The sequence below is a fragment of the Gigantopelta aegis genome, chromosome 4 (assembly GCF_016097555.1).
Source record: "Gigantopelta aegis isolate Gae_Host chromosome 4, Gae_host_genome, whole genome shotgun sequence".
NCBI classification, from domain to species: domain Eukaryota; kingdom Metazoa; phylum Mollusca; class Gastropoda; order Neomphalida; family Peltospiridae; genus Gigantopelta; species Gigantopelta aegis.
The window spans coordinates 105,560,934-105,578,672 of NC_054702.1; the positions used below are offsets into that span (position 1 = coordinate 105,560,934).

The window sequence follows — 17,739 nt, forward strand, 5'->3', positions numbered from 1 at the left end:
AGAGAGATGCAGGAAGGAGAGAGATGGAGAGAGAGAGAGAGAGAGAGAGAGAGAGAGAGAGAGAGAGAGAGAGAGAGAGAGAGAGAGAGAGAGAGAGAGAGAGTGAGTGAGTGAGTGAGTGCACAAGATCACAAGTAAAAGTAAACGTAAAAAAGGGATCATTATAACCATTTCCCATAAACAGGACAGTACATTCTACCCCCTTAATAAACCAGATAGGAAACTGCATTTTGGACGATTGATCCTGCAACACATCACACATCCTACCACTGAGCTATACATCCCAGCCCTTACTTGAACAAATATGTTACTCATTAGTTCATTTCCCCATTCATAACTCTCATTATTATTTTACAGATTGTCTGTATTTTAGCAACAGAATTAAATGTATATGTTTAACACCCTCAGTCACCTTTTTGCTATGATGCTTTATTTAATTACATTGCAACTGTGATATATGGTGATATATATGATATATATGATATACAGTGATATGTAAGTATGAAAAGGAACCTGTTGTTACCACTTCACCCACTCATTGTGATTAAGTGTCAAGTATCTAGTTTCTTTGTCTTTGTTTCTGGTGCGGGGGCAGTGAACAGATGATGCACGCACTCTGCGACATTCTGTTGCCTGTCATTTTGTTTATTAGAGATGTCATTGTAAACACATTGTTAGAGCAAACACAAAGACCTGTCAGAGTAAAACACTTCTTTGATGATAGCTTGTTACTTGTAAAGGTGTCTTCTCACAGCATGACTTATAGACATTATTTGTAGTGTACAGTCCAGATGTAAATGTAATGTGACAACCTCTTATAATTAATTATTAATTAATTATAGCAATGTATGTTAGGCACTAGATGTGAAGGAATCAAACATATCAGACCATTATTGACAAACCAATTTTTGGCTGATGGGTAGGGGTGGTGGGGACTTAGACCATTATTGACAAACCAATTTTTGGCTGATGGGTAGGGGTGGTGGGGACTTAGCTCAGTTGGTAGAGTGCTCTCTCTCTCAGTCTCTCATTCACACCTCCCTCCTCTCTTTCCCTCATCCCTCCATCCTTCTGTCTTTCTTCCTCATCTCTCCTGTTCATAGGCTTCGAAGTGGGGGAAGAGGAACACAGGGGGAAACAGGCTCGACCAGATGAAAATTAAATTAATATATAAGTCGCCCTTCCTCCCCCATTTGCAGCCATTTTCCAATGTCTGTACTGTTACAATGGACTAAATCAATCAGTGAACAGAACCAACATTGAAGATAACAATAACAGAGACCTGATATCAGCATGATAACAGTAATGCACCTGTATTGATATCAACATGATAACAGTAATGCACCTGTATTGATATCAGCATGATAACAGTAATGCACCTGTACTGATATCAGCATGATAACAATAAGGCACCTGTATTGATATCAGCATGATAACAATAAGGCACCTGTACTGATATCAACATGATAACAGTAATGCACCTGTATTGATATCAGCATGATAACAGTAATGCACCTGTACTGATATCAGCATGATAACAGTAAGGCACCTGTATTGATATCAGCATGATAACAGTAATGCACCTGTATTGATATCAGCATGATAACAGTAATGCACCTGTACTGATATCAGCATGATAACAATAAGGCACCTGTACTGATATCAGCATGATAACAATAAGGCACCTGTATTGATATCAACATGATAACAGTAATGCACCTGTATTGATATCAGCATGATAACAGTAATGCACCTGTACTGATATCAGCATGATAACAATAAGGCACCTGTATTGATATCAACATGATAACAGTAATGCACCTGTATTGATATCAGCATAATAACAGTAATGCACCTGTATTGATATCAACATGATAACAGTAATGCACCTGTACTGATATCAGCATGATAACAGTAAGGCACCTGTACTGATATCAGCATGATAACAGTAAGGCACCTGTATTGATATCAGCATGGTAACAGAAATGCATCTGTATTGATATCAGCATGGTAACAGTAATGCACCTGTATTGATATTGTGAAGCAATACACCTACAGGGTACACCATGTTTATACTAGAACCCACGAGTATACGGTTTCTGTAACGGACCAGTTTGTTCAAAGTCTCACCGCACTTGTTACTTGCAGTGTATATTAGTCCAAGATACAACAGATAAGTACTAAACATATGCTTTAGCTATGACTCTGTATATTATTAGTTTAGAAGGATAAAAAAGACTGTGGAACATACTGTCCTGTCTACCGGAAACTGCTTATAAAAGACCCATTGATGCTTTTCTGTAAGTAATGTGGTGGCAGCAGGTTTGTCTATCATTCTTTAGACCAAGTCTAAAAAAATAACTATATATATTGGTATGTTAAAACATCTAAAAAAAAGCCTTTGTTTTTGTTTAATGACACCACTAGAGCATATTGATTTATCAATAATTGGCCACTGGATGGCAAACATTTGGCAATATTTAACACTTAGTATTAAAAGCTGTTTTATGTGCTGTTAAAAACCTACTACACTTTTCCAGACAGGACAACACATACCATAGCCTTTCATATATACCAGTCATGAGGCATTGGATAGGACAGAAAAAATCCCAATCAGAGAGATTGGATCTACTGAGATGGTTCAATCCTATGATGCAAGTACCTCAGGCAAGATCCCTCCCCTAGACACCAACAAGCCATAGGTTAAAATATACTGACATGTCATTCAAACATTCCTTTAACAATTACCTCTTAATGTTATTTAACTGTGATCAATGGGAGTGGGACGTTGCCCAGCGGTAAAGCGCTTGCCTGATGCTCAGTCAGTCTGGGATCGATCCTTGTCGGTGGGCCCATTGGGCTATTTCTCATTCTAGCTTATGCACCACAACTGGTATAACAAAAGCTGTGGTATGTGCTATCCAATCTGTAGGATGGTGCATAAAAGAGATCTCTTGCAACTAATGTAAAAATGTAGTGGGTTTCCTCTATAAGACTACGTCAAAATTACCAAATGTGTGACACCCAATAGCCAATGATTAATTAATAATCAATGTGCTCTAATAAGTGTCGTTACCGGCCTCAGTGGCGTCATGGTTAGGCCATCGGTCTACAGGCTGGTAGGTACTAGGTTCGGATCCCAGTTGAGGCATGGGAATTTTAATCCAGATACCGACTCCAAACCCTGAGCCCCTGCATGTGCTGTAACCTCACCGTGGTGCAGGGGTGTAACATTCTCTTTGAGAATGGCCAATACAGCACAAATTGAAGTTTAGAGTAAAATTCGGTGTCCGTAAAATTCTGTGATATTTGTATTTGTATTTTTGCACAGTTCTTTACACTGTTTTTGTTTAAACCTTGAATTTTTATATTGATGTTGATCATCACTTTATTTATTTGCATTACCATAGTTTGACACCCAATAGCCAATATATTTTTCGTGCTGGGGTGTCGTTAAACATTCATTCATTCATTCAATCCAAACCCTGAGTGAGTGCTCCGCAAGGCTCAATGGGTAGGTGTAAACCACTTGCACCGACAAGTGATCCATAACTGGTTCAACAAAGGCCATGGTTTGTGCTACCCTGCCTGTGGGAATTGCAAATAAAAGATCCTTTGCTGCTAATCGGAAAGAGTAGCCCATGGAGTGGAGACAGCGGATTTCCTCTCAAAATCTGTGTGATCCGTAACCATATGTCTGATGCCATAAAACCGTAAATAAAATGTGTTGAGTGCATCGTTAAATAAAACATTTCTTTCAAATAGTGCCGTTGAACAAAACAAACTTTTACCAGAGATCATGGTTGTAAACAATGCAGCTTGCAGAATACAATGAACTGAGTAACATGTTGTAAATAAGACTAACAGAGAGGGAAAGAGAGCTACCTGATTGTGATTTTATCTACAATTTTGACCTTTGCTAGACTTGCGTTCCTGCTGCTACCTTACCAGGAGAACAATTAGCACAAGTCACAGAATCGACTGAGAGAAAACTTCCTGGTTAAAAACATACTGCAGTAAATAAGCTATGAAGACAATGTTTTTTACTATGCAGTAACCCCCAGTTGGGTCAAAATGACTGCATGCCAAACTAAATTTATTGACAATTGTTTGGCAAAAGAACAGAAACTATTGAAAGTTAAGTGAAAAATATTTGTAAAAACTTATTTCAAATAATTCAAATGTTATTATTTATGTCAGCACATGCTAAGCAAATTCTATCTAAGCCAGAGATAATAATAATTCATGCTACTTGCACATATGTATTTTAGTCAGAGAGGATGTGAAATGACACAACAAATGGTGATGTTTTTAACAATAGATTTTCTTTCTAAAGATAAAGAAGTATAAGAGGTGAACTGCATAAACAAAAACACTGACTATGAATATGTTTTGAATAAAAAAACAAATGTAGAATTTTTATACAAACAGAGGGCTGGGTGGATTGGGGAAGGGGTATGGGGATCTTTTAAACATTAAGGGCTAAATTTATGAAGCCCTTTATCATATAATTAAAGCATTATAAATGTATGTACCGGGTAGTTGTATAAGACAAAAACATGCTTTGTCAATTCAGCCCTACATATTTTATAACCAGAAGTAGAAAGTTAGATAAATATTTACACTTTTCAAAGACATTTAATTTTACCCAATAAAAATCAGTCACAACAAATTGTTATCTAATCAGGTGGTGATGTATACATACATACATACATACATACATACATACATACATACATACATACATGCATGCATGCATGCATGCATGCATGCATGCATACATACATGCATACATGCATACATACATACATATAACCACCTGAAAAGGAAACTCACTAAATAAGTTATATAGCTACTGTAGAACTTGAACTACATGTACTTATAGCATGGTGAACAGTTAATACCAGCAACATTTAAACTAAATAAACATACAGTAAAACACTGGTCTGCATGGTTAACTACATGTACTTATAGCTTGGTGAACAGTTAATACCAGCAACATTTAAACTAAATAAACATACAGTAAAACACTGGTCTGCATGGTTAACTACATGTACTTATAGCTTGGTGAACAGTTAATACCAGCAACATTTAAACTAAATAAACATACAGTAAAACACTGGTCTGCATGGTTACTATTAGTATGTGTAACTGTAGGTGTAACACAGCTCATGTTAATACTAGTGAGAAAATTGTATACATTTTCAGTAAATCATAGAACAAACTACAGATGAAAAAGAAAGCTAAAAACTCCACCATGAGAAGGTACTAAGAGTAACTTTAATCAACCTGCAGACTTAAATCATAAAGTGACAGCATTCCAAGACATTTATTTTTCTGGCAGCGAATTTAACTGCACATGCCGTGTGATGCTTGTATGTATATGTATAACATACAACTCTACCAAAGACTACCATTAAATAAGCATGCGTATCAAGTCACATGAAGCTAGCTGCTTTGTGGCATTCCAGTAATACCAACTGGTCCTACTGACTGCTCGGTGCTTCATAAATCACAACAGGGGCATCCATAAAATATGTACACTAAAAGTCTGCAAATATTTTCTAAACACAATTTCCATAATATACATTTTGTACTTCCATTATATGCCTTTTCTTAATTTCATTACTAACCCCTTTTCCCATTTTTGGGAGTATATGTTCTCTGGCTAACCCCTGTTCTTTTGTATCCTCATTGTATTTCAACCCCTTCCCCCACTCTGAATGTACATCAGTTATGAATGCCACTAATGTCAAATGTGTTACAGATCTTTTAAATACGTGGTACTATAATTCTGTGATAAATCCTTTTTTATGCAAAACATATACCTTATTGAAATAGTACTGACAAAAATATGATTTTGGTGATGGTATAATAAAAAATTATATTTTGTTTACAAAGGAAACTGTACAATTATACATATTTTCATTTCATGTTTTTTTATGTTACTTTTTAAAAGTAAATCACAAAATTTTCATATTTAACAGAATAATGTTTCTTTCAAAGTATGTCCATAAATACATAATTTTTATTTTGTTCTGTTTTTGTTTTTGCATTAATAAATCTGTATTTAAACATGGCCATAACTCTATTTAATGTTTGTTTTTTAAATGGAGATATTGTCAAGTTTTGTATGATACTGCACATGTATCATTTACACCATTCCTTTTAATTATAACAAACTTAACAAAACAAAAGCTAGAATAAGTTACTACATGTATCAGCCATGAAAGCTTAAACAAAGCAATAACTCGGTTAGTTTTTAACAAATGTTACAGTGCACATAAGTATTAGTACAAAAAAAAAAAAAAAATCCACAAACAAAAACTGCAAACAACATCAGTGTAAGTTCAGTTTTCATGACTGGATTTACATCAAGAGTGAAAATTAAATATGCTGAGTGAAAACTAAACTGAAACGTGTCATTGATTCAAATAAAACTATCTTACCATTTCTACGTCTACAGATATTGTTGTCTGTGAATGAAATAGGCTGTTAAAATATTTGTTGCATAATAGAAGGTTATGTTAATTTTGATGCCTATCTCATGATGTGCTAATAGGATCGATGGAGTAAAGCAAAAATGGTAATTAATTTTTAATTTTAATTTTATCAACATCTCACCAAAACATTAAGCATGAAACGATTAACAACATAAAAACATACTCATTTATATAAACAAATAGCTAGCCACTAGTCTAAAACATTAATATTTCACACATTTCAAGACGAAAAAAAAGATGTATACTTCAGACTGCAACTTCCAACAAACAAACAAGCCCAAAATAAAAAACATAAAATACCAAGCAAGAATGAAAACTGTTTAGAGCTGCAGGAGTTATCTGCTCCTTCCCTACAACAGTTCCTCTTACCGTGGAGTGATGGATTTTGGCGTTCCTCCCATCAGGACACTGGCCGAGTAGACACACCTTGATGTCCTCAGGTTTGTTCAGATTTTTACACTTTCTGTCAGAAAGCACCTGTGGTACGTCATTAGGTGAGTCGGCCTCCTGTTGACAGTACACCCTGCGAGTTTGGTAGCCATAGCCACATGTCACATTGCACTAAAAGACGAACATATTACATGAAGGATAGAAACAATAAATCAGTTATATATTTCTTAAATACAAAATTAAAATCAAATCCAACATCTGGTTTTTATTTAATTCAGTTTTCACTCTGCAAACTGATCATTTAAAAAAAAAACATTTTCAGTGCCTCAGTCTGTGTGTCCTTTTTGCGCTCTGGTGTGATGGGTAAAAGACTATTGTAATACATTTTTATATTTGTCATAATATATTCTAAAATTAGCAAAACAAATATCAGTCATTATTGTTCCTATTTCACTGAATTTTATGTATATTGTTATAACATGGATTTATTTGTTCTGAAAGTTTATATGAATAATAATTTTTATATTGCACTGGATTGCAGATGACATCCAGTTATTCTATTCCGGCAACGTGGATTTACTCTCACAGATATGTTACAGTAATGTATGTATCATGGAATTTGTGACAGGTGTTTAAAATTTTCTCCAAAAATATTTCCCCCTAAAATTAACAGCAAATGATGTTCAGTTATGTTACTATTATCAGATCAACCAAATATCCCTTCATTTTAGGTACATGCAGGTGTATTTGACAACTACAAGGCAGGTTACTGGTAGCACCCTTGCTTGGCGACAGAGCATATTTTGCTAAAAGCACCTATTTACTGACACACTGTTGACAAACTGGGGGACTGAGGAATATATAAACATATATCACAAAGATAGAACAAGTATATGTGGTTTTTGGTCAACTTACGACAAACATATAGCAAATAACTCTAAACATAGGTCAGGGCGACATGAAAACGGGCAATTTGCACACTTAGTGGAGAATCTTCAAAACGTATGCGCATGGTTCTTTCGATGTATATTTTAAAATTGAAAAAAATACTTGCTGTCAATTCTTATAATTAATGTTAGCAGCATAATTTAACAAAAGATATATTTTAATAATTTTGTTTAGCCTTGAATATGTTTATAATATTGTTTGTGTAAACTTCATTGATAGATGTGTGGCATAGGAATGCAAAGTTTCATTGATAAATAGTTAAATGAAGTAGCCACAACATGACTTCATTAAGCTAAATGACGTCATTTGGTAAGTGACATCATTTTCCTGGTCTTTAATCTGTTAATTTTCATGTCTTGTTTAGTTATTTTGGAAGTCACTCCGTGCGATTTTGTTCACTGTTGTATAGTGTAATAAATAAAATACTATACTCGTTCCCATGTGAGACTGTTTATATTACAACTTGTGTGTTTTTAATTGTACATCATTCGCTTTCACTCATGATGTATGCTTAAAAACACACTTGTAATATAAACAGTCTCAGACGGCAACTCATTTAGTAATCTCTATATAGCACATGCTGCCAGAATCCATATCTTTAAACCTTTCTTAGCAGTGCTACAATATCTAAAACCACCATGGGCTATGGCATGTGTTGTAGTAACATCATAACCTAGGATGGTTTTACGATATCATAACACTATGACAGCTTTGAAAATATGTGACTAGATCTGTAATTCGCATTTTTATGACATTCAATCGAGACCCAGATGCAGTTGTGGTGCGTTTTGGGCCTAAGAGAAGCCCACTATGAAGTGTACCTCGCTCCACGGACTGGTGGCCCAGTGAGGGCAGCCGCTGGTCTCCTCACACACTCTCTTGTACTGGGGTTTCGGGTGGAGATAGCGCACACAGATGTCATCCGACACGTAGATGGTCTGACCCATCGTCCCCTTCTCCTGGCAGTACGCCAGCTGGGTCTGCTCCCCGTCACCACAGCTCACGGAACACTCACCCCAGTGGCCGAGGACCCAGCTAGAAAACAGCATTACAAACATAACAAAAACTCAATGGTTAAAAGAGTATCACAGATTTTAATATTACAAAAAGCAGTGTAACAAGATCAGCTAGCACACTGTACATATTTCAAGAGATTAGGAATATTTTTAGTGGATTTCTAGAGTAAGGAAAGTTTAGGATTCAGGAACAAAAAATAGTAATAACTAAATTATCTTCAACACACACACACAACTTAAAAAGACAGACAGACGGACAGACAGACAGGTTGACAGGCAGCCAGAGAAACAGAGAAACAAACAGACAGATAGATGGATGGACACACAGATAGACAGACAGATGGATGGATCTTTAGACACAGAGAGGATAAATGGATAGAAAGATAGACAGACATACAGATGGATAGATGGAACAATGAATTGATGGATGGATGAATGGATCAAACAATCAATAGACTGAGAGGTAGATGGATTCAGTATTCACCTGTATCCATTAGTTCTGTCCTCGGCACAGGGACCATTAAAACATGTCTGGTTTCTTATCGGAATCTCTCGTCTTGGACACAGTCTTTCTGACACTGACCTGCCTGACTCACGGTCTATGCAGGAAATGGCTCGAAGTTGGTAGCCTGTAATAAACAAATCATTTGGACACTGTGATACTGGCAAACACTGTTTAAACCAGTAGCTAGTAGGGGCACTTTATAGATATACTACTACATTATACTGATAATCACACCTCTGAATCAAATCCTGAAGCTACAGGCCAAGTGGAGGTGTACAACACCAGATCCAAGAAATATTTAGGGGAGACTAAAGGAAAAAGGGCACATGGACCAACTCATGAAATGGGGAACTTTATGAAAAATAAAAATAAAAAACAACATACACACCCAAAAAAAAGCACTTGAATATATATATATATATTTTTTTTTTTACCTATCTCTAGGTGAGGTGTTACAGGTTCTGGAAACACACCCAGTCCCCATGCAGACTTGAAATGTAACAAAAAATAAGACACTGACTGGGTGGATTTGCACCAACAACCCTTTACACATACGTCTATCATTCTATAGCCCCAAAATAATACACAAAAAGTCCCACTTGCTACCACTTGTTACGATTTGCAGGCCAGTTTATAGCACTAGTTTTAAAAGTGTAAAAAGTTAACATTTGGGTGTTTATTTTTGGACCTTAACGTATTTTGCAAGATCTATTGGATGACCACTATATAAGTGTGATTGAAGGTGACACAAATACAAGACAGGTCTACACTAGCACTCATCTTACCAGTGCCACACTCGCGCGAACACCCTGTCCACCTGCCGTGCACCCACGTGTATCTGTCTGATGGAGACGCCTTGTGTAAGAGTGTCTGCGGTATGGAATACTCATAGCGAACTCCTGCTTTACCATCTCGTGTCGCAAGCTGGAAGAACATTGGGATGTTTTGGACAGAAATTGAAAGTGATAACAAATATCTAAATACTTGTCATAGACAAATTAATCAAGAATGCAAAAAAAAAAAAAAAAAAAAAAAAAAAAATCACATCCCAAATTTCATAAGATAAGATTGGTATAGTAAAAATTTAATTATGGGTAAAAATATAGATTCATTAATATTCAATGAAAACTTGAATGAAATTTGTAAAGAACAGTTAATTTTTTTTTAATTTAACAATAAATTAAGCATGGTATTTGGGAAATAATATGACCATCCTCAGTAATACAGTTTAGCAGTCCTTTAAAATATATAAACAATAGAGTTATGTTAATAACATGTCTATTCTGCATGGAAGTTTATTAGGCGGGTAAGTTTTTATAAATTGAACCATGGTTCTTTGAGCAAGATTCCCCATTTAGTCTTTGGATAATGAACCTATGGTAGAAGTTTAAGTTCACCTGTTAAATGGATGACTACACTGTACAGAAATACATACTGATATATTGTGCTTTGCAAGTTGGATGAATAATAACAGAATTATTAATACAAAAATCTAACATTAAAATATTGTGTCTGTTCAAAATCTAGCAAGATTATGTATTTTAATTGTCCAAATATTTATAGTGTATTCCTCTGATATTAATTACCACAAAGATGAGTGTTCATCATCTGGAAGTCAAGTAAATAATACGAGAGTTGTTAACATAATATTGTGTCTATCCAAATCTAGCAAGATAGTATGTGTTTTAATTGTCCAGATATTGCTAGTGTATTCCTCTGATATTACCACAAAGACAAGTGTTTCATTGGTTGGTCCTCGACAAGTTCGGTAAATAATAACAGAATTGTCATATAATATTGTGTCTATGCAAAAGCTACGACGATATCAATCTGATTAAAATTAGCTCTACTGGATCTTATAGCATTGCGTGGACTCCCATGTCCAGGTGACATTTCATCTATAAATAACAATTTAAATATCGACCAATTACACTTTGCCTTTTATAACATTATTCAGGAGCATACAAATTCTAAAAATTTCGGGCGAGACTATTTATGCAATAGACGAATTTGTTGGTCTATTTGAACATTGAAAAAAACAGGGGGAAAAGTGCAGTAATAAACTCTGGATTGCATACTAGTATAAACAGATTTTATGGATATACCATCAAGGTTTGTTTTTTTTCGTCTTGAAACGAATTTTATATAAAATTTTATATTACAATTAGTTTCTGGCATATTTCGTAATTCACCCGAATCATTTCGTATACCTCGGCATAAGTCCAAATGTTTTCAAATTCTTTTCAAATTACTGGCATGATTTTGGAAGTAAGGTTTTGATTGGTTGAATGAAAGGTCAACTGGACATGAGCTCCAACGGGCTGCTGTTAGATCCACATGTAATAGTGGAGCTAATTTTAATTAGATTGCGAAGATATGTGTTTTTAATTGGCCAAATATTTCTACAGTGTTCCTCCGATATTACTACAAAGATGAGTGTTTCATTGGATGGTCTGCTGCAAGTCTAGTAAATAATAACAGAATTGGCAACATAATATTGTGTCTATTCAAAACCCAGCAAGATATTACATGTTTTAATTGTCCAGTTATTACCACAAAGACAAGTGTTTCATAGGTTGATCCTCTGCAAGTTGGGTAAATAATAACAGAATCATTCATATAATAATATTTTGTCTATTCAAAACCCAGCAAGATATTACATGTTTTAATTGTCCAAATATTGCTAGTGCATTCCTCTATTACCACAAAGACGAGTGTTTCATTGATTGGTCCTCTGGCCGTGATGGACTCTAGGCTTTCATTGTTGGACTTCTCGTTCATGTACTTGAAGACTGTCCCTGCGAACTCCTTCTGCCCAGTCTTGTCTCGCCCACCATTCAGATGGTAGTGACCGCCTTTGGTCTTAACAGCTGAATACCATTAAAACAAAACTACATAAACAGACTAATGTAGGTACAGTAATGGATAGAAATGTTAATATCATTAATCCAAACCTACTAGAATGAAAACTATGTCACACAAATCTATTTGAGAACATTTAAGAAGGCCAAGTGTGTGAAAACAAACACTGGAAAAGTCACTTCATAATTACACAACAATGCATTTAAAATTAAACAAATGGTAAGAACATTTAAAGTTAATTTTTTCACTGATTTCTTCTTATTCTAAAGTGGTAACAGTTTAGTTAAAAAAACCCACTCACCAAAGTAGTTGATACTTTCTGTCGTCTGTTCCACGACAATAGTGGTTGCCCCTTGTGGAATTGTGAGAAACTCATGGTAACCTGGAAATACAGGTCACCATTAAACACACACTCACACACATTTTTATAATGAGAGGTTTAATAAGCTATAAAACACATTAAAGGCACTTACGCTAGTTATTAGGCAGGGTGAAATATTTTTAGTGTTTCACAACTTTTACTCCATTAAATTACACATTACTTATGACTTCTTACTGTCATCCTGGTATTTGTAATGGCTCAAAATGCATTTTATGTAAAACAGATAAAAGTACACAACTTGGAAGCTAGAGTCCAGGACTTTAATGAATCAGATCTTAATTTTCTTTGTTATGTTCCATATCTTAAAAGAATAAACAAAACTTGCATGTTAATTTAAAAAAAAAATTGTTACGGTCACAGAATTATATTACTATAAATATTTAACACATAAATCTTGATTCCATGTATGTTTTACAGAAAATGTTTCAGTGTAAATTGAAACACCTACCTACATTTAGGTTGTGGTCGCGGAAGTGTCCGGAGTGAGATTTACAAGCACTGCCGTCACCGCCGCACACTCGACACTTGTCTTCCTGCGTGGACGAGCCAATCACACGGTCACAACCTACTGGCTAAAGTAAACAGTAAACATAAATACAACTATGTTCAGTTGATACCAGTAAACAGTAAACATAAATACAACAACATTCAGTTGATACCGGTAAACAGTAAACATAAATACAACAACATTCAGTTGATACCGGTAAACAGTAAACATAAATACAACAACATTCAGTTGATATCAGTAAACAATAAACATAAATACAACAACATTCAGTTGATACCAGTAAACAACAAACATAAATACAACAACATTCAGTTGATATCAGTAAACAGTAAACATAAACACAACAACATTCAGTTGATATCAGTAAACAGTAAACATAAATACAACATTCAGTTGATATCAGTAAACATAAATACAACATTCAGTTGATATCAGTAAACAGTAAACATAAATACAACATTCAGTTGATATCAGTAAACAGTAAACATAAATACAACATTCAGTTGATATCAGTAAACATAAATACAACAACATTCTGTTGATACCAGTAAACAGTAAACAAATACAACAATTAGCTGAGGCATTATTAAACATTCATTGATTCCACAACTTTCAGTTTAATGAACACCTTGCCAAATTGCATAAATACAACATCATTCAATTTATTTAATTTAAAGGGACACACCCTAGTTACGTTTATTTGTTAACCATTATGGCGTTGTTTTTCGCTATTAAACCCCATTTTTCACAAATAAAATTGCACTTTACTTACATTTTATTATTTAGAATACACATTTCCATTCACCTGAAGTGCTTTTTGGTAATCCTGATGTTTGTAAAACCACGAAATGCATTTTTTGCATTTTTTCACAAGACGTGTTGTCGAGAAAAAACCGTTAAGCAAGCGAGGTCCAATCTATTTTTAAGAGGGGATATTTCCATTTCAATGTCACAGACGTTGGTATATCACGTGACCGTTATCATTTTGGTTCGGTTTGTTTTCTCGTGCACGGTTCGCGCAATCAACATCCGATTTGTTGTTCATTTGTGAGATTTTTCTTCACAGTTCGTGAAAATTTTCAGTAACAATAAAGTTCAGACAAGTAAGTGTCTCAATACAAAACGTTACAAACCCTTAAAACCAATAATTTCCAACCAATAAGTCTTACGATATCTGGAGAGGGGATACAACCAGGACAGAACAGTTGGAACATGTCCAGGAGAGGTGAAACGAACGCACCCCAAGTCTGTAAAATTTTTCGTGACGTAGGCATTGTTGTGCTTCGAGCGACATCTACCGGTGACATCAGAATACTAACTTTCAAAATTATTTCAAGCAATTGGGACATGGGGATTCCCATGGTATTTATCGATATAAAACCTGCTTTTTCACTCCATTTGATAAAAACGTGATCTAAGTGTGTTACAGGTTTGTAGATTAACCAAATTATAATTTATTTTCGCTGGATGGAACTAGGGTGTGCGGCTTTAAATATACTGTCAAAGAACAGAAAATTGATACTAAAGTAAATTGTCAGCAAATAATATTAAAGTTATTATTCAACTTTGTGTGTGTGTTTTTGTATGTGTATGTATATGTGTATAAAATCACTTTTAAAAGAAAATTGGAGTGAAAATTGGTTATATAGAGTTTGTAACATTGTCAGCAGACTACTAATAAACTTCTTTCTCATTCCACTGCGCATGTGCCTGTTGCGGAGTTACTCGAGGACGCAAACCGCGAGATCTCGCCAAAATAGACCTATCTGCAAATTGGGGGGCAAAAGCAATGTTCAATTATTAACTGTTCCAATTGCATATGTCCGGGAAATTCATTATCCTTCCAACGATATCCAACCAATGGATATCGGAAACGTTTGTGGGTAATCGTTTCACGTAGAAAGCGATTTTAATGTTACTGCAAGTACGAGGGTTTGTTCGGCACATTTTGTAGGAGGGAAGCCAGTGAACGCATAAGGGACCAAAACCTTACCGGTTCTGTACAGGACGTTCCTACACAGGGCAGTCTAGTATACTTAGATATGGTGGAAAACACATTAACAGTAAAGAAAATAAATATATATTTTGTAAATAAAGAAAATATATGTATATTTCGGATTATACTCAATAAAATATATAACGTGTGCATGTGTAAATATATAAAAAGGACGGCTCTGTACAGAATGTTCCTATACGGGGCAGTCTAGTATTCTCTACTTAGATATGGTAGTAAACAGTAAATAAAATAAAATAAATATATATTTTGTATATACAGAAAATATATGTATATTTTGGACAATACTAAATAGAATATATATATATGTATATATATATGAACTTTTAATGTTATTATTACTCAGTATGCTTCAAATTTAATTATAAGTATTGTCTGTTATTTCTTTTACGTTCATCTAGGTATGAAGAAAAATCATCTGCAAACTTATGTGAGAACGGCTTCGCCGATTCACAGTTTACGGACGATTTATTTTGTTCATACCCCGATGAACGTAAAAGAAATAACAGACACTCCTTAAATAATAATAATAATAATAATCATAATATATAAATACATATAGAGTGATGATGGCTCTGTACAGGACGTTCCTACACAGGTCCGTCTCATATTTTATATACTTAGATATGGTGGAAAACACATTAACAGTAAAGAAAATAAATATATTTTGTATAATACTCCATGCGTTCGTGTTGACACTGTATAAAAACGTGTGTATGGGTAAACAGAACGGCACCTACCTTCAACCCCCCCCCCCCCTTCAAATCCCCCTTTTTTAAAATTCCCACTTTATGTAACAGCATAAAATCTCTTCCTTTTTTTCTTCACTTTTCCCAATTAGATAGACACTAAGAAAAATGCAACAAAACACATTCTTATATATATATGTGTGTGTATATGTAATGTGTATATATATATATATCTATATATATATATATATATATATATATATATATATATATATATATATATATATATATATGATATATAAGATATATAATGTCATGTCATGTCATAGGGTTTTTACGTGCACATTCAGAGCAAGCTGTTGTAGCGCACGCCTGTCGTGGGTGCAAGACAGGACGATATATAATAAAATTGTCTTTATATATATATCTGTGTGTGTGTGTGTGTGCACATATATATACACACACACATATATACTCTCTCTCTCTCTCTCTCTCTCTCTCTCTCTCTCTCTCTCTCTCTCTCTATCTATCTCTCAAATATATATCGATCGATGCCATAACCTGTCGATGCCATAACCTATGGAATCTGTCAAATGTTTTGTTTATACTTTTTACGAGATAGTCTTTTAATCTGGTGTTATGAAAACCCTCGGATACAAGTCGCAGAGACTTTGTCCAAGTTGTTGCACTGCTTTTTAATTTGAACCATTCCGCTGTAAATTTCAGCGGGCCGTTTTTCTCGGCCATTATAGCATCTAATTCGAAATATATACATGTTAGTTGCCACAGTTTAACATCTCCTGCAAAGCTACTCAAGTCGCCCATAAAAACCTGTCTGTCACGCCCCCCAATTTGTTATTAGCCGTGATAGAGACTATTTCGTCAAGGGACGTTACTCTTCGCACGCATGCGCAATAGGAATGTGAAAGTAGTCTATAGCAGTAGTTATTTATGTGCTGACAATTCAGTATTTTAAAAATAAATAATAATAATTATTATATATGTAGATATTTATTTCACTTTTATGTAATTAAATTATGTCATATAAGCAGTTTTTAAACAAGTTACATTACTCTGTTTATGAAATATGTGAAACTAATCAAATGACAGTAAAATTATCCAACAGAATGCACACATCTGACACATTGTTTCATATAATAGGAGAGCAATTTTAATAATGTGCCAACAAAAGTAACTTTTGTTTATCTTGTAACTGTAATTGTATTTTTGTTGGACACCTCCCAAACAATCAATATTAACTTTGACAAGACATAATTACAGCCTATAAAGGTCAGAGTGATCTCTAGATAAAACATGAAGTGTCATCATTAAAGAGGCGGACACAGACAACCAATTTAATGTCATAATGACCACCAGGTGGCCCAGTCACATTAACAGGTCAACTGAACCTGAAGATTCAATATTGAAGACCACACATTAAACGATGTTCACCAAACTGTCCAACAGTAAAAGAAATCACTGACTGCACTGCAAAACTTAACTCTGCAAAAGATAATTATCTGGTAGACAATGGGGTTGTCTCCCCTAGGTAGACACTGAAGACAAATTATCATCTGACTGAACCAGCCAGGGGGATGAGATTTAGCTCAATCAGTTGAGTGCTCACCTGAGGAGCTTACGTCGCAGGATCGAACCACCTCAGTGGATCCGTTTAGCTGATTGGGTTTTTTCTCGTTCCAACCAGTGCACCACAACTGATCAAAGGCTGTGGTATGTGTTTTCCTGTCTGTGGGAAAGTGCAAATAAAAGATCCCTTGCTGCAATAGGAAAATGCAGCATGTTTCCTCTGTCGACTACCAGTCAGAATTACCAAATGTTTGACATCCAATAGCCAATGATTACTTAATCAATGTGCTCTAGTGGAGTCGTTAAACAAAACAAACAAACTGAACCAGCCCCTT

General features: G+C 34.9%; 1 protein-coding gene across 3 annotated transcripts in view; it reads right to left on the reverse strand.

The window, feature by feature from the left end:
* The window catches only part of LOC121371665 (papilin-like), a 172,448-nt gene that overhangs the window by 112,782 nt on the left and 41,927 nt on the right, over nucleotides 1-17,739 (reverse strand). For 2 of the 3 annotated variants that reach the window (XM_041497728.1, XM_041497727.1), the window contains exons 7-14: nucleotides 13,055-13,178; nucleotides 12,526-12,606; nucleotides 12,066-12,232; nucleotides 10,148-10,286; nucleotides 9,342-9,486; nucleotides 8,663-8,876; nucleotides 6,873-7,064; nucleotides 6,450-6,476 (exon numbers count right to left, since the gene is read on the reverse strand). In XM_041497728.1, the coding sequence (XP_041353662.1) occupies nucleotides 6,450-6,476; nucleotides 6,873-7,064; nucleotides 8,663-8,876; nucleotides 9,342-9,486; nucleotides 10,148-10,286; nucleotides 12,066-12,232; nucleotides 12,526-12,606; nucleotides 13,055-13,178 (1,089 nt within the window). The remainder of the gene's footprint in view (nucleotides 1-6,449; nucleotides 6,477-6,872; nucleotides 7,065-8,662; nucleotides 8,877-9,341; nucleotides 9,487-10,147; nucleotides 10,287-12,065; nucleotides 12,233-12,525; nucleotides 12,607-13,054; nucleotides 13,179-17,739) is intronic. The other variant, XM_041497729.1, reaches the window with a different exon arrangement.